The sequence below is a fragment of the Cervus elaphus genome, chromosome X, assembly GCF_910594005.1.
Source record: "Cervus elaphus chromosome X, mCerEla1.1, whole genome shotgun sequence".
Classification (NCBI taxonomy): Eukaryota; Metazoa; Chordata; class Mammalia; order Artiodactyla; family Cervidae; genus Cervus; species Cervus elaphus.
In genome coordinates, this window is record NC_057848.1 from 3,545,343 (window position 1) to 3,572,781 (window position 27,439).

The window sequence follows — 27,439 nt, forward strand, 5'->3', positions numbered from 1 at the left end:
ACTGCCGCAAGTGAGCGGGGGCCACTGCTCCGGGACTCGCCCAGGCTGGGAGTAGCCCGGCCTCGGGGCGCCCCCTTGTGGATGCGGCCCTTCAGTGGCCGTGCCTGTTACCTGGGGTATGGGCTGGGTCTCTAGGGGATGAAAGCCCTCCCTGCTGGCCTAGACCTACCTCCCCCAGACCGGAAGCTCTCTTCTGTGCTGGGTGACTGATGAGAGGCTGGGTAGGGAGGCAACCAGGTGGAGCGGCAGTGGCCTGGACCCCAGTGTTAGGGAAGGAAAGCACTGCCTCAGGGCTGGCAGGGATGGGCTAGAGGGCTCAGGGGTGCTCAGACCAAGGTCATAGGACATCACCAGACCCCTAGTGTGTGCCCCTCTCCATGTGTACACACTCTCATTGTGTAAGAATGCACACGCCTTCAGAAAAAGGCGCCATCCCAGACACAGACTCCCAGAGTAGGGCAGTACTCCTCACCCACACTCTGGTATCTGTGTGAGGGCACACATGGGCACACACTCACATGCTCACACACACACACACACACACACTCACTCTCATGCTCACTCTTGGTGATCACCGAGACACCACTGCCCTTTCTCAAGGATATGTGATCATGAGGCCTGTGGACACACTCACACCCATGCTCGGCCCCTCACACTACACCCTTGTCTGGGAAACCCAGCCCCCCTCCCTGCTACTCCCACACATTGCGACCCCCGCGTGTATACACAGGGACACCTGCTCCTCCCTGCTCACACTCAGGGGGCACAGCCTGTCCACCTGGGGCATCCTGGACCCATCTAGAAGTTGTTCTCAGAAGAGTGTGTGGCGTTTTACTGCTCCAGTGCAGGTACAGATGTCCCCGTGGCATGGATGAAGAGACTGATTCCCAGCTTCCAGGGCTCTCCCTGAATGTCTCAGGCTGACTGCTCACCCAGCACCTTCTCCCTGACCCCCTGCTCTTCCTCACGAGGCCTCGCACCTGCCATCTTCCTGGCCTGGCTTCTGGGGTCCCGTTTTGCTCAGCACCTCTGCCCACAAGGAGAGACCTGCCCCCTGTGCCTGCACGCCCCTGGGGCCTCTCACTCCCAGTATGGGCCATGACTTACAGCCTCTCTCCAGGCTGCGGGCCCTGCCCCTCTGCAGTTGGACCACTTCTGCTGGACCAGCGGGTGCCAGTGCAGCCCCTCAGCCAGGAAGACTGCTCTGCTGACCTCTTTGTTTCTCTTTCTGCTCCTTCCCTCTCTGGCCAGGGACGAGTGGTGGTGTGCTTCACCAGGCTCACCTGGGTCCCCCTAAAGCCCTTCTGGCCTCTGGGAGCTGCCTGCGCCCCACACTGACTGTCCTGGGCCCTAGCAGAGTCCAGCCTTCTGAGGGAGCAAGGGGCTGGGTCAGCTGGTAGGCTCCTAAGAGTGGGGTCTGCGAGCAGAGAGCAAATGGGGAAGTTTATTGAGACCATTGCAAAATTGCCTTTATTCTGCAGAATTGCATTAAGGATGGCTAAGTAAATCACTGTTTCCTTGGTGGTGTGAAGAAAATGGGATTCTTTTACCTAATGGGGTGCTAATGGCCTTTTAGCCAGGGGAGGAGAAAACAAATTAAAAATTATGGGACCTGGAGTATGGGGTGCCAAGCGGAAGCGGGGTGGGGGGGCAGGAAACTGCTGCCTTGCCTGAGGGCTTCTCCCCCTGTGACCCAAAAGAGGTGTCCTCTGCCCATTGGTCTTAACTGGATAAGGTGATGCCAGCAACGGCCACCCCAGGGGGCCCACGGCATGCTGATCCTGTGCACAGCACCGCCTGTCTGCTACTCACTGTATCCTCCCGAAACCCTGAGGGATGTGGCTTTGTATTCCCATTTCACAGGTAAGAAAACTGAGGCTCCCACAGCCCGTGTACCTGAGCCCGTGAAGAGGACTTCATGACTCTGTGGCCCTGGTCCTCTGGTTTTCAGCAAGCCCCTCCTCTGGGCCAGCGGTGGTGGGGGCCTGCAACAGGGCTCAGGAGGAGTCCGGGGGTGGGCGTGGGGAAGGTCGCCCTGAGTCTGCTCACCCACTGGTCACCCTCTGGTGGGGTGCTCCAGGGGCCCGAGGGACAGCCTGGCCTGGGTCTGGGACGGAAGTGTGCTGCCATGCTCCCCAACACCTGAGTCAGGAGCCCCCAGGACTCGGGCTGATTCTCAGCTGATTCTACATCAGCTACAGCTGATGTCTGGGAGTCCTACAGGTCCAGGAACTGCCTCCAGGTGGGATCCTGTCATAACTGGCCCCAGGGGAGGGGGCGTGCTAGTGGTGTAGGCTGAGAGTGTGACCCTTGCACCCGCCTCTGCCTGGGGACCTAGAACCTGACAGAAGCCACTGTGCTGAGGAGTGGGGGGGGGGGGCAGGGGCTGGGCTTCAGGGCACATGGGTGTGACTGTGTCTCCTTACCTGGATTCCAGGACATTCTGGGAGAAGAAAGTGCCCGCTGGGCTCCCCAGGAAAGAGGCAGAGCTGGAGAAGTGCCCCCCAACAACGGTATTGCTTCCTTCTATCCTGAAGAAGTGGCTAGTCTCCACTCTGGAGACCCACCCCCTTCCTGTGGATGTGGGGGAGGACACTTCCTCCTGTGGGGGTTGTGTTCAGGCTCCAGTCCCTCATCTTCTCCTCTTCATTTCTTTCTCTTCTTCTTCCTGGTTTCTGCAATTGTTTTTCTGAGAGAGTGACTTAATAGTAACAATAACACTACTGGTGAGCAGCCCACATACACGCTCCGAGGGACCACCTGCCACCCAGGCAGCTTCTCCAGGACTAGGGGTGCACCCGGGGAGAATGCAGAAGGTGACTTTGACCTCAGAGCTGTCTCCATATAGGAGAAATGGGCAGTAAAGGAAGCGCCAAGCTGTCATTTATCTCAAATGTGTGTGTGTGATATCAAATGGAAGTGCGTGGCAGAAGGCAGGCTATGGGGCAGGGTGGAAGCGGGGATGGTGGGCTGCCAGGCAGGAAAGGGGCCCTTCTGGGCTTGGGCCACAGGGTGTGATGGCGGTGGAGGACATCCCCCTCCCTCCCTCCCTCCCTCCTTCCTTCTCACTTGCTTCCCCTGGGTCTTCAAGGGCAGAGTGCTATGCTTTATGGGTGGGCGTGCTTCAGCTCCTGGAAGGCTGGGGGGTTGGTGTGACTCAGAGAGATCACCCAGGGCCATGACCTGGGTGGTCTCAGAGGGGCCTGAAGGGGTATGAAGACTCAGGCCTCCAGAGCCCACACGGCTTTCCCTCCCTACCCCAGAGCAGCGGACTGGCAGCCCAGGTCCCCCTCCCCGACCCCTGTGTTCCCATGCTCAAGGGAGGCTGTGGCTCCCAAGACAGAGCTCCGCCATACCTGAGAGGACCTGAGGGTATTGTCCTCTTTGGGCTGAAGCCCTGGGAGCCCCTGTGGACGGGGCCCACTTCCTGCCTGGCTTCACCTCCCAATCCTCCCACCATCCGCCTTCCCAAGCTCTGGACCAGACGAGACCTGGGCTTCCATCAAGCTCTGGCCTCACAGCTGGGTAACTGTGGGAGCCCCTGGCACCTGTCCCTGAGGCTGGAGCCTGAAAGCCAGTGGCCCTATCAGCTGTCCACTGCAAGACCCTGGGCAAGGTAGGGTGGGGCGAGAGAGAGCAGGGAGGTAGAACTGACGCCCCCTAGAAAGCGTGGTTGTGGGGGTGATGACGCCAGCAGGAGCTTGGGGAAGGCAGTTCAGGCACCACCTGGGCCCTCAAGGAGAGCAGGTGGCCAGCCCTGAGCAAACACCTCTGTTTGCTTTTGCCTGGTGAGCGGCTCCACAGAGTAAAGCAGCTAAGGCACCACTGTAGAAAGGTCACCTGTGCACCTGGACAGGTGTGTGCCCACCTGTTGGTCCGGCCGATGCAGGCTCTCCGTGACATCAAGGATACCTAGTGGGACTAGGGGCCTCTGTGGCGGGCAGGGCTCAGTTCTGGGACCCGACCCAGGTCCTGGGGGCCCCAGCCCACCGCCCCCAGATTCAGGTACTGGGACTTTACTTTATCCCCATCTTAAGCCTTCACTTTTCTGACCTGGGAGCTACTGTCTGGGTTCCACAGGGCCCTGGGCTCCAGAGAAGTATCTAAGGGGCAGGGTGGCTGGGAGAGAGAGGCAGAGCTCCAAGCTGTGTCCTGAGTACCAGCTCTGACTGCCCTGTGATTGAAGAAACGATTCTGCTTCTGAAACAATCAAAACCTCCCTGGTGAGACGATGGACATCAGAACTGGTTCTAGTCCCCCATTGCTGCCTATGGGATTGCCAGAAAACTCCAGTGGTTCTTGGTCTTAGCAAAAGGGGGAAAGAAACCATATAAGTCCTAAGCTTTAATTAACAAAAAAAGGAAAAGAAAAACTATAAGTTCCTAAGCTTTAACTAACAGCCTGGAAAATGCTTGGGAAGATATATGTTCTGTGTGCCAGAACCTGAGAGTGAGACAGGTGTGGGGGTGGGGGGCAATCTGGGGTGCACAGCGTGGTGGTGGGAGTCCGAGTGGAGGGAAGGAGTTTATGGAGTTTCTTAAGTTTTTCTGCCCCTGAAACAGTCAAAGACACAGATACGGTGAAACAGCGAAAGACCCAGAAGCTGGGGGGCTGGTTCAGAGTGTGCTTTCTCCTTCCCTCCTCCCCTATCCTGCCCTTCCAGCATTGCCCGTGGTGCATCTGCTGCTCTTTTTTTTTTCTTTCTGGGAAGGAGAAAGGATGGAATCAGGGCTCCATTCCGCCACCTCTTGGCCATGACATGGGTGCAAGGTGACCGTGTACTCTGTGCTGTGAGCACATGCTTTGTCACTGGGTTGAGCCTCCTCATCAGATTGGCACCTGCAGGGGATCTTTACAGGAGATCACACATGTGCCTCCACAGAGCCTTGAGAAGTCTCCCCTGGGACCCTCTTGAATCTTCTGCAGCCTCCTATCCCCTGTACCTATGTGAGCAGGAAAGACTGTGAACTTGGGGGTGACAGGAACCCCCAGGCTCAACGTCTCAACACTGTTCATTTGTCTCCTGATCCCCGCTCCCTGCCCTTGGCAGCCACTCCACACCTGACTGTGTGCACAAGAGGGGCCCAGAGCTCTGAGGAGCCGGGTTTGTAGGGCCCTGGGCTCTTTGCCCATTTCCACAGGCTGGAACCCCATCACAGGGTCCTTTTCTCTGTGAGAGAAGCCGGTGTGCAGAGGAGAGCATGGTGGTTTCGTGGGATGCACACTGGGGCACCTGTGCAGGCTCCTGGGGTCCGCTCTGGACTTGTGCCCTTGCGTCTTCCAGGGTGGTCTCTCCTGCGGAGATGGGGGGAAGAACAGGGTGGTAAACAATTAAAATTCACTTCTTTTGAGGTATGAAATTAACAACACAAAATTAGAGTGAACAGTTGAGTGGGATTTAGCACATTCACAGCATTGCATATTCATCACCCCTGTGTAATTCCAGAACATTATTGTTAATCCCCCAAAGGAAACCCCATACCCATTAGGCAGTGCGCCTAGTCCCCCCACACTAGCCCCTGGTAACTGCCACTCTGCACCTGTCTCTATGGACTTGTCTATTTTGGATATTTAGAATAAATTGACCTTTCATTTGTATCCAGCTCCTTTTACTTGGTTGGAGGTATATCCGTGTTGTAGCATGTATTGGTATTTCATTCCTTTTTAAGGGTGAGTAATATTACATTGCATGTATTGGGTTGGCCAGGAAGTTTGTTTGGGTTTATGAACTTTCGGGCCAATGCAACATGTATCACATTTATTTATTCATTCATGTCGGGGGACATTTGGGTTGTTTACATCTTTTGACTTTTGTGAATAATGCTGCTGTGGATATTTTTGTGTGAGTATCTGTTTGAATCCCTGTTTTCAGTTCTCTTAGGTATTTACTTTGGAGTAGAATTGCTGGGTCGTATGTTAATTTCAACTTCTCTGTTTTGAGGAACTGCCAAGCTATTTTCTGATAACAACTGAAACATTGTACAATTTTACCAGCTGTGTGTGAGAGTTCTAGTTTTACCACATCCTCACCAACAGGTTACTTTCTATTTATATTTTTAAATTGTATCCATCTTCTTGGATACAAACAGTGTCCTCATCTATGGTTTTGATTTGCTTTTTCTTAATTATCAGTGATGCTGAGAATCTTTTCTAGTGCTTCTGGGCCATTTGTATCTTTTTTTGGAGAAGCAACTATTTTGCCCCTGTTTTAATTGGGTGGACCTTCTTTTGTTGTTGAGTTTACTTTGCTTTATCAAATTTCCACCAGGTGTTGCCAAGAAGCAGTTTTTGGCCAGAAACATTTCAGTGTCCGAACCCCAGGTCCCTTTTGAAGAGGACATGGCTTCATCCAGTGTCCTTCTGTGGGGTTGAGTCATTGTGACCCCACTGGGACCCTAAGGATAGTCTCAGAAGACACCCTAAAGCCACATTGAGCTCAAATGTCCCAGAAGCAATGGTGTCCCTTCTTATAAGTGAGATGCCAGTGCCCAAGGACCATTCTGTAGAAGATCTGGGGCTGGGGAGGAAGATGCAAGGTTCTGGGGACCAGTGACCTACTCAGCCCGCTTGACAAGGCAGGACTGAGCAATAGAAGAACCCAGGGCTGCCCTGTCTTTGGTTCAGTTCAGTTCAGTCGCTCAGTCATGTCCGACTCTTTGTGACCCCATGAATCGCAGCACACCAGGCCTCCCTGTCCATCACCAACTCCCGGAGTTTACTCAAACTCATGCCCATCTTGTCAGTGATGCCATCCAGACATCTCATCCTCTGTCGTCCCCTTCTCCTCCTGACCCCAATCTCTCCCAGCATCAGGGTCTTTTCCAACGAGTCAACTCTTCGCCTCAATCCAGACTCTAAAAATAACCAGGCAGATCTGGCGTAAGTTGATTACCGTAATTGCAGCTGTGTGATGTCGTACTGCCAGTTCCTTGAAGCTGTTTTCCTGGGACAGCAGAATGTACCAAAGCAGTGTGCCCCACCCCTCGCACCCAGAAGCTGCATGAGTGCTGGGACCCTGCTCAGGGTGGGAAGATCTTGACTGGGGGGTTATCAGGAAGCCTTTGTGGGCCCAGGGAGGTCTCATTCAGGAGTCAGGGAGGAGGCGGCTCCTTGCCAGACTGTCCTGTGGATGCTTCTGGGACTTTGTATGCTTCCCTTTTTCTTCCTCTTCCCACACAGTATCTTGGAGATTTTTGCTCTTTATTCAGACTCCTGGTTATTTATTGCAGGTTGACAAGTGCTTGGTTTGGAAATGAAGGGTAAGGCTGGAAAGGAGGAAGCAGGTTGGAGACATGGTCTTCCTGACCTTCCAGAGTCAGTCAGCATCCTCTCTCCCTGCCTCTGGGACCTTCCTGGTTTTCCAGGAGGTCCTGGCTGGGGGAGCTCTGAGCTCTGTAGTAGAACTGGGTGTAAGGGAGAACTAGTGTGTAAAGACACCACACCAGTATGAGGCAAAAACACACATCCTCCCAGCAGCCTGGGTCACCCTTGTACCAGAACTCGTCTGCTGGTGGTCAGCCCCTGTGTGATCCCTTCACAGCCCGAGGCTGGGGCCGCAGCTGTGACCCAGCAGACACTGACCAGGACCCCAGTGCATTCCCTCTTGCCTGTCCCTCTGCCCTCCTCTTTCCTGGGACCATCCTGCATCACTGCATCTGATTTGCCTCAGTGGCAGACCTGGGTCCAGTGTCCTCTCCTTGACTTTGTGATGAAGGTCAAAAGAGCACAGGGACCATACCCAGGTTAGACTGAGCTCCTCCAATGGGAAGGCTTGCCCTTGGCAATTTCCACGCCCCCACCCCCCGCAAGACTCTCAAGGGAGGTGCCAAGAGACCCCGAGACTCCAAGGCTTCCTCCTTGGGCAGCTGCCCCTGGGACTCTGGACACTGGGCTGAATGAATTCAGTCAGTCTCACTCCAATGGTCAGAATGTTAGTCTGCTTTTATTTTTTCATTTGTTTTGTTCATTGAATAAATGCTGCTGACGACAAGCTCTCTTTAATAAACCACATGTTCTTTGCAAAAAAAAAAAAGAGAGGGAGAAAAGAGGAGAAGTGGCTCTGGCTCCCACCAGTAGGCGCTTGGTCCCAGCAGTCCTTCCAGGGAGGGTCCCTGTCCCTGTTCACAGCTGGGAACAGATGCAGGGAGGCTGAGCACTGAGCGGGCCATGCAGCAAGACAGAGAAGGAGCGTGGCCGGGGCCTGGCTCTGCACTTGTCTCTCTGCTTTCACGAGTCATGCTTAAATCTCTCCTTTGTATCTAGACTCACTTCTGAAGGTGAAATGTGTGTGTGTATGTGCATGCATGTGCACGTGTGCACGCACACATGCTCAGTTGTATCCTACTCTTTGCAACCACAGGGACTCTAGCCCTCCAGGCTCCTCTGTCCATGGGATTCTCCAGGCAAGAATACTGGCGTGGGTTGCCATTTCCTCCTCCAGGGGATCTTCCCGACCCAGGTATCGAATAGTAGGATCTAACAGCGGCAAAGAAAAGGACCCCTCAAGGCTCAGTCCTGTGTCCAGGGGGCATGGGCACATCAGGCCCCTAGCATCCCCAGGTACCTGCACACTCAGCAGCCTTGACCATGTCCATCCCTGTTGGACAGCGCTGGCTGAGCAAACTCCCCCCTGGTCACGTCTTCCTGGGCTTTTGCTCTGTTTCAGTGAGATATGAAAGAGCAAATTTCCACGAGGAGACTTTTAAGGGCACCTGCATTTTTGAGGAGGCTGAAGAAGACTATGGAGGATTATTTAGGTTGCATTTTCCACCTGGTCAGCAAGCAGGTGGATGGGTGGCCTGGAGTCCCAGGTCATGGTGCCCTGGCTTTTCCACATGTGTGTGCACAGCCGTCACCGAGCAGAGGAGCCTGGTGGCCACGCATACCTAAGAGTAGAACCCTTAAGTCCTGGCTCACTCACTCTGTACAGCCTTGGGCAAGGTAGCCTCTCTCTGCCTTGGTTTCCTTGCTCTAAGACAGGAACCAGAAGTTGTCCTTACCTCTGGCAGTTGTCCTGTCCATTAGTAGGGTGATGCACGTGAAGCATTTGGAATAAAGCTTCTCAGGAAGAATGCATTTACTTGCCAAAAAGTTAGTTTGGGTTTTTTTGTAATATCGTGCTTTAAAAACTCAAACGACCTTTTTGGCCAACCCAATAAAGAAGTCTCACTCGTGCTTAGTCAAATCCAACTCTTTGCAACGCCATAGACTGTAGCCCATCAGACTCCTCTGTCCATGGGATTCTCCAGGCAAGAATACTGGAGTGGGTTGCCATTTCCTCCTCCAGGGGATCTTCCCGAGCCAAGGATCGAACCTGTGTCGCCTGCATCGCAGGCAGATTCTTTACCTGATGAACCTTTGGGGAAGCCCTTGCTGGTTAATGGTAAACCTGGGCTGGGTGAAACCGGTGCTGGGGGGAGGGGCAGAAAGGGGCAGGACCATGGCTGTTCAAGGAGGTCCAACGAGGTGACAGATTTGTTGAGATCTGAATCATAGTGCCCTGCTGGGTGTGAGGGGGACAGTTGCTGGGCAGCAGCACCAGAGTCAAAGCCTGGGATGTCCTGACCGGTCGCCAGGGCTGACCTGACCAGGCCGGGGCTGACACACCTGCCGTTGGCTGGGGCCACAGAGCGCAGGAACCCCAGAGCCAAGGGAGCCTGGTGACCTGCAGAACAGTCATCATCAGGCCACTTGGGTGGCCAGTCTTTTTCCAGTCAGGCTTTGCCCTGGGTAAAGAAATTAATTGTAACCTAATTGGCAGTTTCCTTTGCATAGAAGCCAGAAGGAACTGCTAGTGAGGCTGGTGATTAACTCAGCGGCAGCTGGGAAATCACATTTGGGCATGAGTGTCCATCATCTGAGCGAGGCTGTTGCAGCTGGTCTGGGCGGGTGGGGACGTGGGTGGTGGCCACGGGTGCCTGCTGGGTGCAGCCTGGCCCTCAGGCCTCTGGGAGCAGAAGGTTGGGGCCTGGGCACAAGGGAGGAATTTGGGCTGCTGGCTCCATGCAGCTGGGCTGCAGATCTCGTCTGCACACCTCACTACCCCAAACTTCAGCCACACCCTGACCCCTTCCTGCCCATCAGCAGAGGACTACGTAGATGGCATGGCAGAGGAGGGGGTTGTCAGGAGACCTAGGCCTGGTTGCAGTTCCATTCTGAGAGCAAGAAGTGAATTCTCTTTCTCAGAATTGGGAAACAGGCGGGGAGACTGAGGTCTACAGTAAGAGCTCGGGTAAGGTGGGCAAGTCAGAGCTTTTCATGTGTGGAGGAAGGTACCTGTACGTACAGGTCTGTGGTGCCTCTGAGGCAAGGCCTGGTCCTCAGGTCTCTCCTCCTCTCTCCAGGCCACCAGCCACCCTGTCCAGGCAGGGCCCACACAGACAGGTGTGTGGGGAGACACAGTACCCCTGCATGTGATCGCCTGCCCTGCCCACTGTGGACCACACGATGAGGCTCAGTCTGAAGGGATGATGGAGGGAAGGTCTGCAGAGCTGGGCTATGTGTGAAGCCCCTGACCAGACAGGCAGGCAGGTGCCTGGGCTCGGCGCTAGACAGAATCCTCAGGAGCATGGAGAGCCCCGGGCATCCAGGGTGTGCCAGGGTGGCTGCTCACTCCTCCTTGTGTGCCAGGCCTTTGTGCCAGCTGGCCTTTGTTGTGTGCCCAGTCCGGGCCAGGAAGGCCACTCAGCCTTGTGGCCACAGTGGAACACAGGCTGTCCACTGAGGGCTGCTGGCTGCATTTGGGAAGAGGGAATTTAAGACTGGAATTGAGGCTGCTCTCATGGTGACTAGTGTCCTCACTGGGCACCAAGTAAAGTAGCTAGCCCTGGCTTGTATTCACCACCCATGTATGCACTTAGCTGTCCAGCTTTGGGTACACCTGCACAGGCCAGAGTTTTCTTGATGATTTTGTAGAGAGGCTTCAGTTCCCAGCATGAGGACTGGGGCAAGCTGTCATATTCCCTGCAAGGAGGCACTGGCTTGTGACATCTAAGCTGAGCCCAGGACCCGTGAACAGAGGTGGCTGGCTCTCAAAGGGCCACCCAGGCCTTCCCTTCTCGCCTGCTCTGTGCCAGGCATCAGGCAAGGTTCTGGGAATGCAGCAGTGAACAGGACAGGCCCGGGCTGGCTTTGTGGGTCTTTCCAGTCCAGCTTTCTTCCCACATCTTATGTGGGTCAAACCTGGCAAAGCTGCTTCATTTGGAAGCCTCTGGATGCCTAGCAGAGTGATGATGGTGGCGATGGTTGGAGGGTGGAGTGATGGTGGGTGGTGATGGTGTAGGCATGGTCAGCAGTAGTGGTGAAGCTGGTGGGTGAAGGTGTGAGGTGATGGTTGTGGGGAGGGTGGTGATGGTGTCAGTAGTGGTTAGGGTGTGGGGATGATAATATAGTGGGGGGCTGGAGTTCAGGTGAAGTTATTGATGGTGGTGGTGATGCTGTGTAGGTGAGGGGGGTGAAGGTGATGGTGCTTGTGGGGAGAGTGGTGATCATGGTAGTGGTAATGGTGTAGCTGGGGGTGGTGATTGTGGTTGGGTAATGGTGGTGATGGTGGTGATGGTTTTATGGCCACACACAGGAGGTACTGAGCATACCATCAGCCCCATTTATGGCCAAAGTGGGGCTGGCCTGCAGGGCCATCTCTGCGCTCATAGGCACTGGCTCTCCTGACCTGTGCTTTTTTCCTAAAAAGCCAAAATTACATTACAATCCCTTGCAAAGCCAGCCTCCATCTGGGACAAAAAATGGAGATCGTGGGGTGTGTGGAGCATCCTACAGGGTGACCCTGCCTGAGAGTGCACACGTGTGTGTGTGCATGTGTGTGTCATTCTGCCTAATGTCTCCCAGTTGGCAGTGTTCCTCAGTTACCAGGCCATCATTTCCTGAGCCGTGGTCAGTGATTTTGTTCTTAGGTGTCCTCAGGGTTTCTTTGCTCAATGCCAACTCTGGCCTCACCCAGGCAGGTCGTGCACTAGAGGGTGCTGTGTGCCCCACGTGAGCCTCATGGGGTGGGGAGGGGCATCCGTGAGGCTCCATTGCACTCATCCTGCCACTGGCCACCCACCTGTGGCTCCCTGTGCCTGTCAGACCAAGCCAGGGGGTCTTGACCAAGGTGATATCACCCATCTCTCTGATACCCTGCCCCCTCTCCTATCCCAAAGTCTCACTGTTTTCCAAATGTGCCCAGCTGTTAACCTCCCGCCCACCTTCCCCCCGCCACTCTGTGCTTAAAACCATTTATGTATTAGTTTGTTCCTTCCTGGATTCATTTGTTGTTTCACTCACTAGTTTGTTGTTTCAGACAGATTGTGACATGATCTGACTGACCCTGGCTGCTCTGGGGCAAGTGGCCTATGGGGTCAAGAGTGGTCTCAAGGAGGGACTTCCCTGGTGGTCCAGTGACTAAGACTCTGTGCTCCCAAAGCAGGGGGCCTGGCTTCAGTCCTGGTCCAGGAACTTAAATCTTGCATGCCACAACTAAGATCCAGTACAGCCAAAAAAAAAAAAAAGAGTGGGCTCAGGGAAGCTAGGTGGTCCTCTAAGCTGAACTGAGATGAGGGAGAGGATGGAGCGAGTTGGTACAGATGTCTCTGGTACTTGGGTGGAGGTCAGGGCTGGTGAACGTGGCATTCCTTGGCCCAGAGGCAGCCATTCGAGCTGTGGGACTGGCTGCCATTTGCTTAAGGACACTCTGGAGAGAACACCTAGAAGATAAGCTGAGACGGAGGAAACCCACATGGGGGTGAGCAGGCTGGCTCATCAGAATGAAATAGGAAAGCACCAAACACAGGAGGTCCTGAAGCAACCAGAGAGAAGAGAGAACCAAGAAGGGAATCATTAGAACGAGTACAGAGCTCTCAGAAGCAGGACAGCAGAATCACGCTTTTGAAGGACAGAATAACTGTCCTGTAGAAGTCTCAGGGCTTCCCAAGTGGGCTTCCCAGTTGGCGCAGTTGATAAAGGGTCTGCTTGCCAATGCAGGAGATGCAGATTCAATCCCTGGGTCAGGAAAATCCCCTGGAGGAGAAAATGGCAACTCCCTCCAGATATTCTTGCCTGGAAAATTCCATGGACAGAGGAGCCTGGCAGGCTACAGTCCATGGGGTCACAAAAGAGTTGGACATGACTGAGCACTCACACACACAGAATTCTCTGCCCAGCAGAAGTGCCTTTCAAGAATAAGGTAAAAGTGTTTTAAAAAGAGGGGCAAGGGAAACAAAGACCCAGATTCATGTTTCTGTGAGTGTATGAGGTGGAAGGGGCGTGTGGGAGGGGCAGCACTGTTGCTAAACGTCCAGTTAAGTTGGCCACAGGTTCATGAGTGTCTGTTGCAGAACACTATTTTGACATAAATGTTCTGCAAAATATACTGCTTGTACATGTCAAATATTCAACTAGAATAAAGAGAAAATGTGAACAGGATATGAGAGGAGGGGCATGGGGTGGACGAGGAGAGGATAATGGTGCCAAAAGTTGCTGTCTGGGCGGTGGGGCTAGGGGGACCCTCCAGAGGGACAGCTGGCCCTCAGGGAGAGGGGCAGCCCCTGGGGAGGAGTCCATGAGGTCTGCTTCCTGTTCCTGCAGAAGTGATGGCATTAGGAAACCACCGTCTGTTAAGGAGATTGTGCTGGGCCATAATAAAGCTGTCATCTGCAGGATCTGGTGCTCGTCACAGGCAGGAGCAGGGCTGCCCGGTGAGTGGATTCTGCGGGAAGGTACTGCCTTGCACACACATGTGGGCACTATTATCACCCCACTCAGTTCTTAGATCAGACCATCTTGCCATGTGTTTTTTTCTCGAGAGCCCCAAATTCTGGCTTTTACATTGCAGTCCTAGGACATTGGTTGTCTGGGGCCTTGTGTGGGATGACCACGGTGACTGCCACTCACTCTAGTCAAGGGTGCCCAGTTAGGAAGCACCTGCCTGGATCTGGGTTGGTATGGTCAGACTGGCAGCACATCCTCGGTCGACGGTAGCAAGGAGGTCAAAGGAACCTCAGGGGAGTTGTGCATGGCCTCTCATGGCCAGGGCTGACCAGGGGGCACTGGTGAGGTGAGCCTGCAGTTAGGGCTGGGTAGGCTCGGTATGTCTCACTAAATGAGCAAGAAGATGGGGGAGGTGGGGGTGGGTCTGCAACAGTGTGAGAGAATGTGCATGTGACATGCTAAGTGTAAGAGAGATGTGTGTATCAGTCTGGGTCCAATCCAGAGACACCCACACAGCGACTGGACCAGAGGAGGTTAACATAAGAGTTGATCGGCAGTGATGAGTGTAAGAGAGCTGTGGGCCACCCTGAGGCAGAGGGCAGGAGCTTGGGGAAGGGGCTCCCTCCCCAGAGTGGGGTCACAGCTCACTGCATATTGAGAAGTTGGCTGGGTTGCAGGGGCCAGGACTGGTCTGCAGCCTCGGGGGCCAGCGGGAGGTGACCCTCCAGTACACGGGGGAGCTGAGGCTGGTGCACAAAGGCTGGCGATGGGTGCATCTGGGGGCTATGGGAGGTGATCGCGGGGCAAGGGCGTGGGCTACGTTGGAGCCAAGGGGCTGCGTGCATTTGGCATGGACTGAGGCAGAGCATGCAGGATGTCCCCACAATGTGCTGCAGAAGTGAGGGATGACAACCAGAAACCCTCGTCCACCTGCGTGGTCCTCCACCACACAGGAGGGCACTCACAGCTTCTGTGTGGGTCTGAGAATGTGTACGAGTATGACCAGTGTTCATGTGTGAGTGTTCACACAGGGCTGAGCTTGTGGACAGTTGAATGAGTGAAAGTGAAGTAGAAACTTGGGCCTGCTTCTCTCTGCATACAAATGTGAGTAAATGACACATCCAGCCAGGTGTGGAGCATTGAAGACTGCCTTTCCAGGATACAAAAATGCTGGTGACTGCGTGTGCCAAATGAGACTATCCATGCCTGGTGGCTCTGCTTGTAAAGATGCTGGAGGAGGCCCTCCTTGGAACAGGACTGCCTGCTGTCCCCACTGAGTGTTAGTTGCACATCTTCTCCTGCAGGGGTGGGGCAGGGTGGGAGGATATGGGGCCTTGGGCCCACGTGCCTGTCTCTGTTTCCATCTGCTGCATACCTGTGCATACACATTCATGCATATACACACACAGGCCATGAAGGGGGCCTGGGGTCTCTGCAAATGCGAGCAGCAGCCAGGACCTTTGGCAGGTATGTCATGAGCAGTGTGGGACCCATCCCCACTCCTGTGAGAGAAAAGCCCAGCTCCTCACCCTCTGGTGTGATGCCAGGGCAACTTGAGGGGCCAGAACCCCACATGGTGCTGGCAACACCTGTCGAGGCAGAAACGTGGGACTAGGTGTTGGGGGAGGACCCTGTCACCCAGCAGCATTCGGGGTGGAAGGTGTGGGTGGGGCAGGTTTTACAAGTCCTGCTGTGTCGACCTGCCCCAAGTTCCAGGGGAGACTCTCATCAGAGGTTGGTCAAAAAGCCCTTCCTGGCAAAACGGTGCCAGCAGGGAGGGGTGGTCAGCTGGCAGGGCCTGGGGCTTCCTGGTGGGGCCAGCATCTGCCTTGCTCCTGAGTCCCATCGCCGCTTTGTTAGTCATCGTCCAAACCCCAAGATGCCCACCCTCCAGCTGTTTGACCATGGGAAGTCTTCTCACCTCCCAGCCTCCATGTTCTTACCTATTTAATGGGGCAGTGAAGAGGTTTGCCCAGTGATTATAAATCGGAAGTGTGAACTTCATACCGCGTGTACCTGTGCAAAGGTGAGGCCTATACCAGCTCCTCCTCTCCCCAGCCTGCCCTTCTCTTGTTCACAGTCAGAGAAAATGAGGCCCAGAGGAGGCTAGAACTTTACAAAGGCTGCACAGACCCAGGAAACTGGACACCTCTGATGGCCCTTTCTGGGCTCTTCTCCTTCACCCTCTGGGGTTGGCCCCATCATCTGTAGGGCCCACCATAGAATGCAGATTGTTCTAGAATTATGAATTATTTTAGGACAATGACAGGAGAGCATTAAACCAAGTATGGGGAACTGTGGTCTCCCCAGGCTACACCCCCCTGAGGCCAGCCCTGCACCCACACCCTCGTTCCCTACCTTGGACCATGTGTTTTTCCATCTAAACGTGTCTGTGACAAGGAGGAGCATTAAGGCGGCCATGCCCTGAGTAGGGACCACCTGGGAAGCGTTTTAAGTGCATTTAAGACTGTTTCTGCTCACAATCATCGCCCAACCCACAAATCACTTTTGGCAGCAACAGACCAGGCCCCACATGGATCCTGTAGGACCTGGCTCAGAGATGAGAGCAGGTAGTGCTCTCATCCTGCACGTGAAGTCTGTGTGGTGGTGACTGGACCAGCTCGGAGGTGGGGGCTCCCTGGAGCTCAAGGCACCTCCCAGCCCCTGGACCATTGAATGTACATGTGCTCAAGGGGGCCCCAGGGGAGGAGCCCTATTCTGGATCTGCTCCTCACTACCTGGTAGGTGGAGTGAGCATCTCGCCCCCGCTTAGAAGACCGATCTGCAAGCCCTAACCCCATGGGTGGCTCCCAGGGCTGCCAGTTCTTGCACAGCTGACCAAGGCCACAGCGATTATATCCTGAGAGAATAAGAAGGCAAAAGTCGCGATATTCTGCTGATGTGGGTGCAGGCGTCCCACACCATCCTTGACAGTACTCCGGAGACCAGAATGCAGACCTCACTTCTCCACAGAGAGCTCTGGCACACCAAGGAGAGCTGGTGGCCAGGCAGGCTGGCAGACACAGGCTGCCCTTGGCTGTGTGCCATCTGGGGGACCCACCCACACCCACCCTGGGCTTCCCCCCTCCCCACCAACTGAGTCTCCTGCAGCTCTGGGGTTGGGGCCCTGAAGGCAGCATCTCAGATTGCTAGTGGTTGGCACTCACCTTTCTGCCAGGATGAGAAGGAGGCTGGCAGCACAGAGCCCCCTTCCCATCCAGCATGGTGTCACAAGCCTGGACTGCCACTAGGTCACCACCCTGTCAAGCCACTGGGAAATCTCTCATTCTCTTTGTGGCCAGAAAGTCAACCTTCCCAAAAGATGGTGCACCCTCTGGGGCTGCTTTCTACTGCAGGCCAGCGTCCCTGACTTGCGGTCACCGCTCAGGACTTGGGGTGGGGGTGGAGGGTGGGCACAGTAACCGTGGGTTCTGGACCATGTGACATGGGGTTGAGCAGGCCGGTGAGGGCTATGCTGCTGGAAAGACAGCCCTCCAAATCCCAATCCCCTGGCTGGCTGCACATGTACCCTCGAGCATACAAACAACTTTCTTTCTGTCCTGCCCAGGTGTCTGTTTGCAAAGCAGTGATCCCATCAGCAGCTCCATCTGGGGCTGCAAAGAAAATGCAGGGTCACCATGTGCCACGGGGCCTGGCCTCGTGCTGTGTGAGTCCACCTGGCCGTGCTCACCCCACTCTGCACCTTTGAGAGGCGGGGTGGGTGAATGCGGTGGGCCAGGTCCTCTGGAGAAGGTGGCAGTGGAGGGAAAAGCAAGCCACTCCTCTTGCTGTCCGCAGGGCTGTGAGCATCAGCTTCTGCGCTCCTTCCCCAGCCCCCCACAGCCCACCCCAGAGCTCCCCCTAGACTCTTTGACTTGCAACCTTCATGGAGTGTTGGAGGGAAAGGAAGCTGGGCTGCTGCTTATGAATCAGGCACTTGTTTTGGGGCAGCAGGGCTGTGTCTGGTGTTGACCCCCACTTTGAATCTGCCTTCCCAGACCTGGCCTTACTGGGGCAGGACAGGGGGCCACCGTGGGCTCGGAGCCCTTCTGATTTCTGTGAGGAGTGCAGACCCAGGTTTATTACTCTGCCAGGCAGTGCAGTGGGGCTTCAGTGCACTACAGGTGGGGAGCAGCTGCCCCTTCCCTCTCGTTGGCTGAGGAAACACCACAGAGACCCTCCTGCCTTTGTCACAAGAGCAGTGATGAGCAGTGCTGTAGGGTCCTCTTTGGGACCCCGAACTGTGTACTTCTCAGGAAGCGTGAGCCAGTGGAGTGCATCCTAGCTGTGCAGGAGGATCTGTCAGCTGTGGCCTGTCACTCTGCCCAGCTTGCAAAAGGCCTGCTCCGAGCTAGTGCCATTGGCTGCCTTTTCACAGAAGCATCAAGGCCAGTCTTGAGGCCATTTGGGGCTGACACAGTTCTCTAAGCTGCCAGCCATCCCTGCTAGGGTTGGCTACTAAATCCCAAAGAAATGAACACTCTGAGTGTATCTGAGAGGCAGCCCATGTCCTCATGGCCAGTTGGGAGGCTGTGGGACAGGAGGGTGGCATCCAGCCATGTGTGGGTGGCTCCTGTCGTGGTCTCTACCAGTGAGACCCCCGGCAAGGGAAGTCAGGTCTCAGTGCTCCCTCCCCAGAGTTCCCCAGAGTGACTTCTTCCTAGGGCTCCTGGAGCTGCCACCGCCTTGGATGGCAGGCAGCATGATGCTCTGGGTGGATCCCTTCCCCCAAGAGGTGGCAGGGCAGGAAGGCCACACGCAGAGCCTGACTTGGGCACAGGGCCAGCTCCTTGGAGTTCAGCTGCCCTTCCCAGTACCTCACCTGCAGAGACCCAGTGATTCTGGGTCCCACTCCAGGGACAGCACTCCTAGGGAGCAGTTTTCCGAAGGTCTAATAAGTCAGCTCCGTACCTGCAGCCCCCTCCTTCCATCTCTGTCTTTAGTGCCGGGTGTGCAGTAGCCTTTGACTACTGGCCAGAGCATCTCTCCCCTCCATCCTCTCCGCCTTACTTACCTTTGTCCTTAGCCCCATTTGTCTTTTCCCTCCTTCCCTCTCTCTCCCTCTGTTTCTCTTCCTGTTCCCTCCCTCTCCTGCTGGCTCCGTGGTCCAGCCTGTTTGGCAGGGCAGCACCCACACTGGGTGGGTGGGACCCAATCAATGCACACTTCAAGTTGGCATTCCCAGCCGGGTTGCCTTTGAAGTCATCCTTGGGAAGCCTGGCACAGTGCTGGCAACCTTCCAGTTTTCTTCTGTTTCACCACTTTGGGATCCAAAAGGTCTTCACCAGTTCTCCTCACCTGACTCCAGTTGGCTCTTGATTGTTTCCCACACACAAGTGTGTCTTCAAGGACCCAGGCAGCCCCAGGGTATCTTCCACTGGTGTGGAGTGGACCAACCACTCATCTTGGTGGCTGCAAGAGAAGCAGAATGTAGGTGGAAACAAATTGATTGAAAAGAGAAATCGCTCACACACAAGTACAATGTTTCTCATGTTTGCTTTGTGTGTTAGTATTTTTTATGCTTTGTAGAGAATATTGGCAGGTTTTCAGTTTTTTTTTAAAGCATCACCTGCCCATTTATCCATCTTTTTAAAACTTCTTACTATTTAAAAATAACTGTTTATGATGCAAAATGTTGAACATACACCAAGTCAAGAGAGTAGTAGGATGAGTGCCCCATTGGTTCACCCAGCGTGGCCATGGTCAGCATCCCTCTTCCTCATGGCATTTACAGCTCTACCCATAGCCTCTCAGTGATAAATTTAGGCCACATTTACATACGTTGAAATGCACAAATCTTGGCTGTATGTTGTTGACAAATGGATGTCCCTGTGTGACCCACACCCCATCAGAATATGAAACATGTATGTTTCCCAGAATATGCCCCCTGCTTTTCCAGTCTATTACCTCCCCTACCCCCAGCTGGTACCCAGTTTGATTTCTGTCACCTAAAATCAGTCTGGAACGGTGCCATGTGATTCTTTTGTGCTGCTGCTTCCACTTGGCAGGATGTCTATGAGATGTGTCCAGGTTGTCGTGTGTATCAATAGTTTGTGCCCCATCCTAACTGCATAGGGTTCCATGGTGTGATGGACTGAGGTTTGTTATCTGATAACCTGCTGGAACACATCTGGGTTCTTCCCAGTTCTTGGCTCTGTGAATAACCCCAGCATTTGTGAACAAGTCACTTGACGGACATATGTTTTCATTTTTCTCAGATAAATGGAGTGGAATTTTTCGGTACTATGGTAGGAGCATGTTTGACTTTAGATGAAGATTTTGTTACTTACAGGGGCTTCCCAGGTGGAACTAGTGGTAAAGAACCCACCTGCCAATGCAGGAGGTGTAAGTGATGCAGGTTCAATCCTTGAGTCGGTAAGATCTCTTAGAGGAGGGCATGGCAACCCACTCCAGTATTCTTGTCTGGAGGATTCCAAGGACAGAGGAGACTGGAGGGCTATAGTGCATAGGGTTACAAAGAGTTGGACACGACTGAAGCGACTTAGCATGCACGAATGTTGTTACTTATAAAGTGCTCTAGTTCATCTTCCCTGCCTGCTCTGCTTTTCTGGCAGCGTCTTGTACACTTCAAAACTCTGGCTCCAGGTGATTTGCTCAGAAGCTTGGTGAAAGCCGAGTGGTTTATATGCTTATCTATCTCAGGTAATCGAGGATGATATTGCAACTGTTTATGCTTCCTCACTTCCTCCTCTTTCTGTTTTAAAGCAGTGTATTTGCAGCTAGTGTTTAGCTATACAGATAACTGTGTGTTGATGTTCTTAGGAATACAGATGAGAAAGACCTACTTAGATCAGAATTTTAAATTAGTGAAGTTTTCTTTTTTGGCCCACAAGGAAGCTATTACTAAAATGTGAAGTTAGGCCGCTGGGAAAGGTGATCTGCCTGGGAGGGCTGCTGGGCTCTGCACCGTGGTCGTCCCTCAGTCCCTCCTTCCCTCACGTGTTTCCCTGCCTCCCACAGCCCCGCTGGGACTCTACTTCTCCAGGGACGCTTACTGGGAGAAGCTATACGTGGACCAGCCAGCCGGCACGCCCCTGCTCTATGTCCATGCCCTGCAGGACGTGCCAGAGGAGATGCCCAGCTTCCGCCTGGGCCAGCACCTCTACAGCGCCTACCACACGCGGCTGCACGAGAACAACTGGGTCCGCATCCAGGAGGACACGGGGCTTCTCTACCTTAACCAGAGCCTGGACCACAGCTCCTGGGAGAAGCTCAACATCCTCAGTAAGGGGGCGGCCCTGACCCCACCCCCACATGCCTCATTACCCACCCCGCCCCGCCCTCACCTGGTCCTTCCTTAGAGCCCATCACACAGCTCCTACGACTCCTGCTGTGTAAGAGTGGAGCAAGTGAGATGGGGCTGGCCTGTCCTCTTTGTCCAGCCCGTGAGGGAGCCAGGATGAGCTTGAGGACCACTGATGACCCTCAGGCCTCCTGAGGCTGTTGGGATTTTGGAGAACTTATGTGGAGGACTTGAGGGGCTCTCTCCATGCTGGCTCCAAATGTCTTCCAGTTGGATTAACAGAGATGTGGGGTTGTGAGAGAAGAGTTAAGAAAGGCTAGAGACATCCCAAGATCTTGATTTAGTGGATGATCTGGAACTTGGTGGAGAAGCAGCTGTTTGCATGGAAAGCCCACCTTACCATCAGCAGCAGGCTGCTCTTGGCACCTGGTGAGGACTGGGGCCTGGTGCCGGGGAGGAAAGTGGAGCAGGAGGAAGGCCTGGACGGCTTCTCAGAGCAGGGGTCCAAGCTGGAGTGAAGGCCACGTGTGACCCTGGTACTGGGAGGAGGTTGTTTGTGGAGCAGAGTTCTGCCTTGTGGCACCAAATGGTGATCACAACCCCACCTCTTGCTCTATAGACATGGCCTCCCTGGACCCTCACGCCAGCTCTGAGCTCCTATGAGTGCTGAGAGGCAGACACTCTGCTGTGAACAGTACTGCCAGAGTGAAATTTGCCAAGGGTCTGAGTTTCATAGGAGGCCTGTTCTGTTTGTGATTGGAGAGCAGCCTCATGCACCTGCCAGCTCTAGTCAGGAGAGAAATCACAGTAATTAGAACAGAGAAAGTTTATACGGAGAATTATTAACCACAGCAGGGGACTGGAGCAACAGAGGACAGGCTAATAAGAAGCAGAGAACTGATGAATATGGGAGGAGTAGATGTAGCGGGGGGACACTTACCTAGAGCTAAGATAGAAGGCCCAGGAAGAGCCCCCGCCCCAGCTGAGATCCAGATGGGTTGGACGGGGGTTGCTATGGTGCCTCCATGATGGAATTTGCCAGAAATCCCCTCTCTAGGTGCTGGGGAAGTCTGTGTCTCTGCAGGGGTGGCATGGAATTCCCTGGGGGTCCCGTGGTTAGGACTCTGAGGTTTCATTGTTGAGGTCTTGGGTTCAGTCCCTGGTCAGGGAACTAAGATCCCACAAGCAGCAACACTGGCAAAAATAGAATAGAATAAGTGTTTTATTTATTTTTAATTGAGGGATAATTACAGTATTGTGTTGGCTTCTGCCATACATCACAATGAATCAGCCATAGGTATACATATGTCCCCTCCCTCTTGAACCTCTCTCCCCCCTCCCACCCAATTCCACCCCTGTAGTGTTTTTAAAAGTGAGAAAAGAAAGAAAGTGGTTGGGGTAGTGGGTGAGGGAGGGAAGGGAGGTCACCTGAGGTGCCAAGAGCCTGCCTTGGGGAAGCACTCCATCTTAGACCCAGGGTTCAGCGCACCTCTCTGAGGAAGGGTATTTGAACTGAGACTTGGAATAATCAGAGAGATGGACCTGTGAGGCACCCCCCAGGACGAGGGAGCAGAGCCATAGGGCCCTGAGGCTGCCAGATCCCAAGTCCAGGGCCGTAGGGGGCAAGCAGGAGGTAGGGGGCAGGGCGGGGTTCCCAGCAGAGCCCTGCTAGCCTTGGTGAGGACTAGGCTTTGCGCCAGCCCCGAGCTCCTGCCCTCTCCCCATTCAGGTCCCAGCTGGGCGGGTGTGGCTGACACCCTGGCGGGGCCTGACTTGTCTCTGCAGACGGCGGCTTCCCGCTGCTTACCATCTACCTGCGGGTCTTCCTGTCACCCACATCCCTTCGTGAGGGCGAGTGCCAGTGGCCAGGCTGTGCCCGAGTGTACTTCTCCATCATCAATGCCTCCTTCCCAGCTTGCGGCGCCCTCAAGCCCCGGGAGCTCTGCTTCCCTGAGTCAGGCCTGTCCTTCCGCACCCGGGAGAACAGGCCCCCTGGCACCTTCCACCAGTTCTGCCTGCTGCCCATGCAGTTCCTCTGCCCCAACGTCAGCGTGGCCTACAGGCTCCTGGGAGGTGAGTGCCAGGCGCATGGAGCCTTCCTCGATGCCTGCCGAGTGCCAGGCATGGCCCTGCGGTTCCTCTACATGAGCCGTCCAAGTTGACTACACCACCCCACCATCCATTCATTCAGAGGCCCACATGTATCTCATGTATGCTGGCCACAGGCCAGGCATGGTTCTAGGGACCAGGGATGAAACAGTGAACAAGTTCAGGCCCAAATCCTGCCTGTCTGGACCTTCCACGCCTGGGGCAGGTGGAGACCACACAGGCGCGAAGGACGTCGGGTGGCCTCTGAAGGGGCCAGGTGGGAGGTAACGCTGAGAAGGCACAGAGTGGTGGAGACCACTGTCCTAAGTCAGGTGGCTGGAGCAAGGTAAAGGAGGGTGCCCAGCAAGCAGGGCGAGCTCATTCAAAAGTGCGGAGGGGGAAGTGCGGCTGGAGGGGAGGGCAGAGGCTACTGAGGGCAGAAAAATGCAAGGGAGGGGGCAGGACTTCCTGATGAGGGGACTAGGGAGCCATAGAAGGTGTTTTCAGGGGTGGGGGGGAGGGTGTCATTGACAGGATATAACTTACTTTAAAAGGTTAGTCGGGCTGATGTGTTCGAAATGATTTGGGGCGAGTGGTTTGGAGGAAGCAGGAAAACTATGAAGAGGCAGGAGACATCCTTGAGTGAGAGGATGAGGACTGGGGTTGAGGGTGAAAGCCTTTAGGCCACAAGAAGCAGGCAGATTCTGGGCATGTTTTTGCAGGAAGATCCAGCAAGATTTTCTGGGGAGTTGAATGTGGGGTGTTGAGAGATTCACGAGGGGACCAAGCATGGTTCCAGGATTCCGCCTGAGCCACTGTAAGGACAGTGGACCTTGTCACAAGATAGTCCTACCACACGATGGCCCTGGGGAAGCCACATGGATTTGGGGTAGGGGAAGGGCACTGGATCCGAGTGGAGATGAGAGAAGGCAACTGAGCCGCTGTGTGAGGTGTCATTGGACAGTTTAAAGGGGACTTAAAGGGGACACTTATTATGCTGGACGGCTGGTAAGTGAAGCCTGGATTCCCACCAGGTTGATGGCACCCACACATGGTCATAATGTTAAAGGAGCGCTCAGTAGTGTAAGGAAAGTAGTCACTCACACTCCCACATCCCTTCATTTATCCTGCCACAGGGATGGATGTCTTTGTACAAAGTTGTCCCCAAAGCATATGGTTTAGTGTGCTGCCTTTTTCGCTTAAAAAGAAAAGCCATTTTTGTAACCATAAGCAATACAGGGAAATGTGTAGTTCACATGTAATATGTGGCTCTGATGTGATTTTCCACTAAGTGGAGTTGACAGCCCTCCTGAGGTTGGCTATGGGGTGGTCACTGTTGACCTTCAAGCGTTCAGCTTTTCCCCCTTTCTGGGTCCTTTCTGGAGGATGAATTCCAGGACAGGCTTGGGTTGAAGAGTATGTTGTTATTACTGGTCCTCCCCTCACCAGGTTGCAGTGAGTCATTGAACTTACAGCAGTGTCTGGCGATGAATACACACAGCATCTCATCTTCTGGGGCTTCCCTGGTGGCTCAGCTGATAGAAAATCTACCTGCAGTGCGGGAGACCTGGGTTCAATCCCTGGGTTGGGAAGACCCCCTTGGAAAAGGGAACGGCTACCCACTCCAATATTCTGGCCTAGGGAATTCCATGAACTGTATAGTCCATGGGGTTGCAAAGAGTCAGACACGACTGAGCAACTCTCACTTCACTTCATCTTCTGGCGAGGAAGCTGAAGAACAGAGACAGAACCATCAGCCTCAGGCCACGCAGCCTGCAGGTGTATAGGGCAGGGATCCAAACCAGGCAGTCAGAAATATTTGTGTGTTAACATGAAATTACACCAGATGTCCCCAATGTTAGTTTTCAAGTGGTGGAATTGTGGCTTTTTTCTCACATTCTCTAAAATGAGCATGTCTTGCTTCCACAGTTAAGAAAATTCCTGACAGTTTTTCAAATACCAGCAAATGCTAGGAGCTGGATCTCTGGGCCTGCAGCGTGACTGGTGCCAGCCCTCGCCACAGAGGAGGCAGGCAGGGTGTGTGAAGGGGTGTGCCCTCCTAGGTGATTGGGTTGAGGACCTGAGGCAGACCTCCTGGTCCCTGCTCTTCCCTATCAGCACCAGTGCAGGCTGCAGGCACAGTGATGCTCAGAGCATAATCTCCACTGCAAACTGTGCTTGGAGGCTGTGCTCCACTGTGGAAGCTGAAGAGGGGCCACGGCCCAGGCCCAGCATGCACCCCAACTCTGTCTCCTCTTGCACACTGCTCCCTGTGGGGCCCTGAGGAAGGCAGCTCACCCTCCCCTCAGCTCAGGGTCATCCTGGGGTTGCTGGTCTGTTTGGTGCTCAGGTGAGAGTCTGCCTTTCCACTGCGATCCGGACAGCCTGGAGGTGAGCACGCGCTGGGCCCTGGACCGTGAGCAGCGGGAGAAGTATGAGCTGGTGGCCGCGTGCACGGTTCGCATGGGCATGCGCGAGGAGGAGGTGATGGTGCCCTTTCCTGTGACCGTGTATGACGAGGACGACTCTGCGCCCACCTTCTTCGGGGGCATCGACAGTGCCAGCACGGTGGTGGAGTTCAAGCGGAAGGAGGTGCCTATGCGTTTGTCTGGTGCTTGTCTAGTGTCTGTCATCTCTTTGTTGGGCATCTGGGTCTCTCCATTCGTCATTTGTTCCTCGGTCTATTCAGCTGTCCATCTAGCCATCCAGACATGTGGCTGACCATCACTGTGGTTATTCGTCTTTCATTTGTCCATCAGTCTGTCTGTTGGGGTTTTGTTGGTTTCCAGGACAGCTGAGGAGGAGAGAGGACCAGCCCCGCTGGCCCCGAGCTGACCTCTGCCCTGGGAAGCGGGTGAGGGGAGGGGTTGGGGTGCCGGTGGGGTTGAGGGTAAGGGTGCCCAGCCTCTGACTCAACCATCAGGGCTCGCATCAGAGCGGCACAACTGTGGTACTGCAGAGGCGGGGCACACTGCCCCAAGGAGACGGAGAGGACATCTGCCAGGAGGGCGTTCCCTTCTTCGGGCTGTCAGCCCCTCAAGGGAGGGCCAGTGAGTTCAGGGAGGGTACCCCGGAGTGGAGGAAGACAGGACAGTGGATCCGGCAGGGGTGTCCCTGCACCGCCCCTCCCATCGGGGCCCCGCCTTCCTCTTGCCCGTGCAGGCGGAGAGTGACTGCCACCTGCTGGGCCCTGGGCTGTCCTGCAGCCGGCAGGCTGGCAGGAGCAAGGGGAGGGTCGGGGTCGGATATGCTGTGGTTGGCTGCTTCTCCGGACACCCAGGGAGCAGGTTTGGTGGATGGATGGGCAAGAGGAAAGCACATGGAGTAGGGAAATGTCCCATGAGCCTGGCAGAGCAGCTCCATGGTAACACTGTGGAGCCTGGCCAGGAGTGAGAGCAGAGATGACATGTGGCTTTACTCAGAACCCCCCTCATGACCCCATCTAGCCTGGGGTACAGAAGAAGCTGTAGGAGAGCATTCTGGTGGACACTGTGCTTAGGTCCCAGCTCTGTCATCTGTCACTGCATGACGTTGAGCTAACTTCTCCACTGTGCGGGGCCCAGCTTCCTGGAAGGAGAGTGGGGGTGCCCACTCTGCCCTGTGGGGACCTGAATGAGGTCTTCCACAGAGCACCAGGGCATCTGTTCTAACCCATAATCATGGGAAGTCTGGAGATGCCATTGCACCTGTTGCAGAGGTGAGGTGCAGTGGCCCAGGAAGGGTGACAAGCAGGCTGGCTGGGGGCCCCTTGCAGCTTGAACCCTGGTCAGTCTGTCCCTGGAGCCAGCTCTGACCGCACACACCTGATCCACCTGCGGGGCACATGCCCTCCTGTGGGCTCTGGCTTTCAGGGCCCTGACCGGCCCCCGTATTCTTTGCAGGGCACAGTGGTAGCCACGTTACGTGTCTTCGATGCAGACGTGGTGCCAGCCTCCAGGGAGCTCCTGAGACGGTACACGAACACGCTGCTCTCTGGGGATGCCAAGGCCCTCCGGACCTTCCGAGTGGAGCACATGCCCAATGAGACCTTGGCCCAGGCCAACGGCAGCTTTGTGCGGGCAACCGTGCATGACTACAGTAAGAGGGGACCAGTGTGGCCTGACAGGGCCCCCTGGGGAACTGGCGACCTGCTTTTCTTGGGCAGGGCAGCACCCTGCACAAGTAGACACCTGTCCTGGCCCTCTCAGCCCCACGTGGCCACCCCTTCCAACCCTCTTCCCAGCCTTTGTCTCTGCTGGGCTCACCTTGGCCACCTTGGTGGGTGTTTACAGGCTGTCCTTTCTCTCTGAACTGCCCCAAGGCCAAGGCTGACCCTGGCAGGACCCCCACCACACTACCCTGTGCTGACCACGCCAGGGCTCACTGCAACCTCCTAGGTGCCCA

At 54.9% G+C, this 27,439-nt stretch overlaps 1 protein-coding gene across 1 annotated transcript in view; it reads left to right on the top strand.

The window, feature by feature from the left end:
- The window catches only part of LOC122690630 (proto-oncogene tyrosine-protein kinase receptor Ret-like), a 53,154-nt gene that overhangs the window by 2,102 nt on the left and 23,613 nt on the right, over window positions 1–27,439 (top strand). Inside the window, 4 exon segments of the mRNA XM_043897511.1 lie at window positions 20,686–20,949; window positions 22,754–23,041; window positions 25,407–25,648; window positions 26,938–27,133. Of these exon segments, the coding sequence (XP_043753446.1) occupies window positions 20,686–20,949; window positions 22,754–23,041; window positions 25,407–25,648; window positions 26,938–27,133 (990 nt within the window).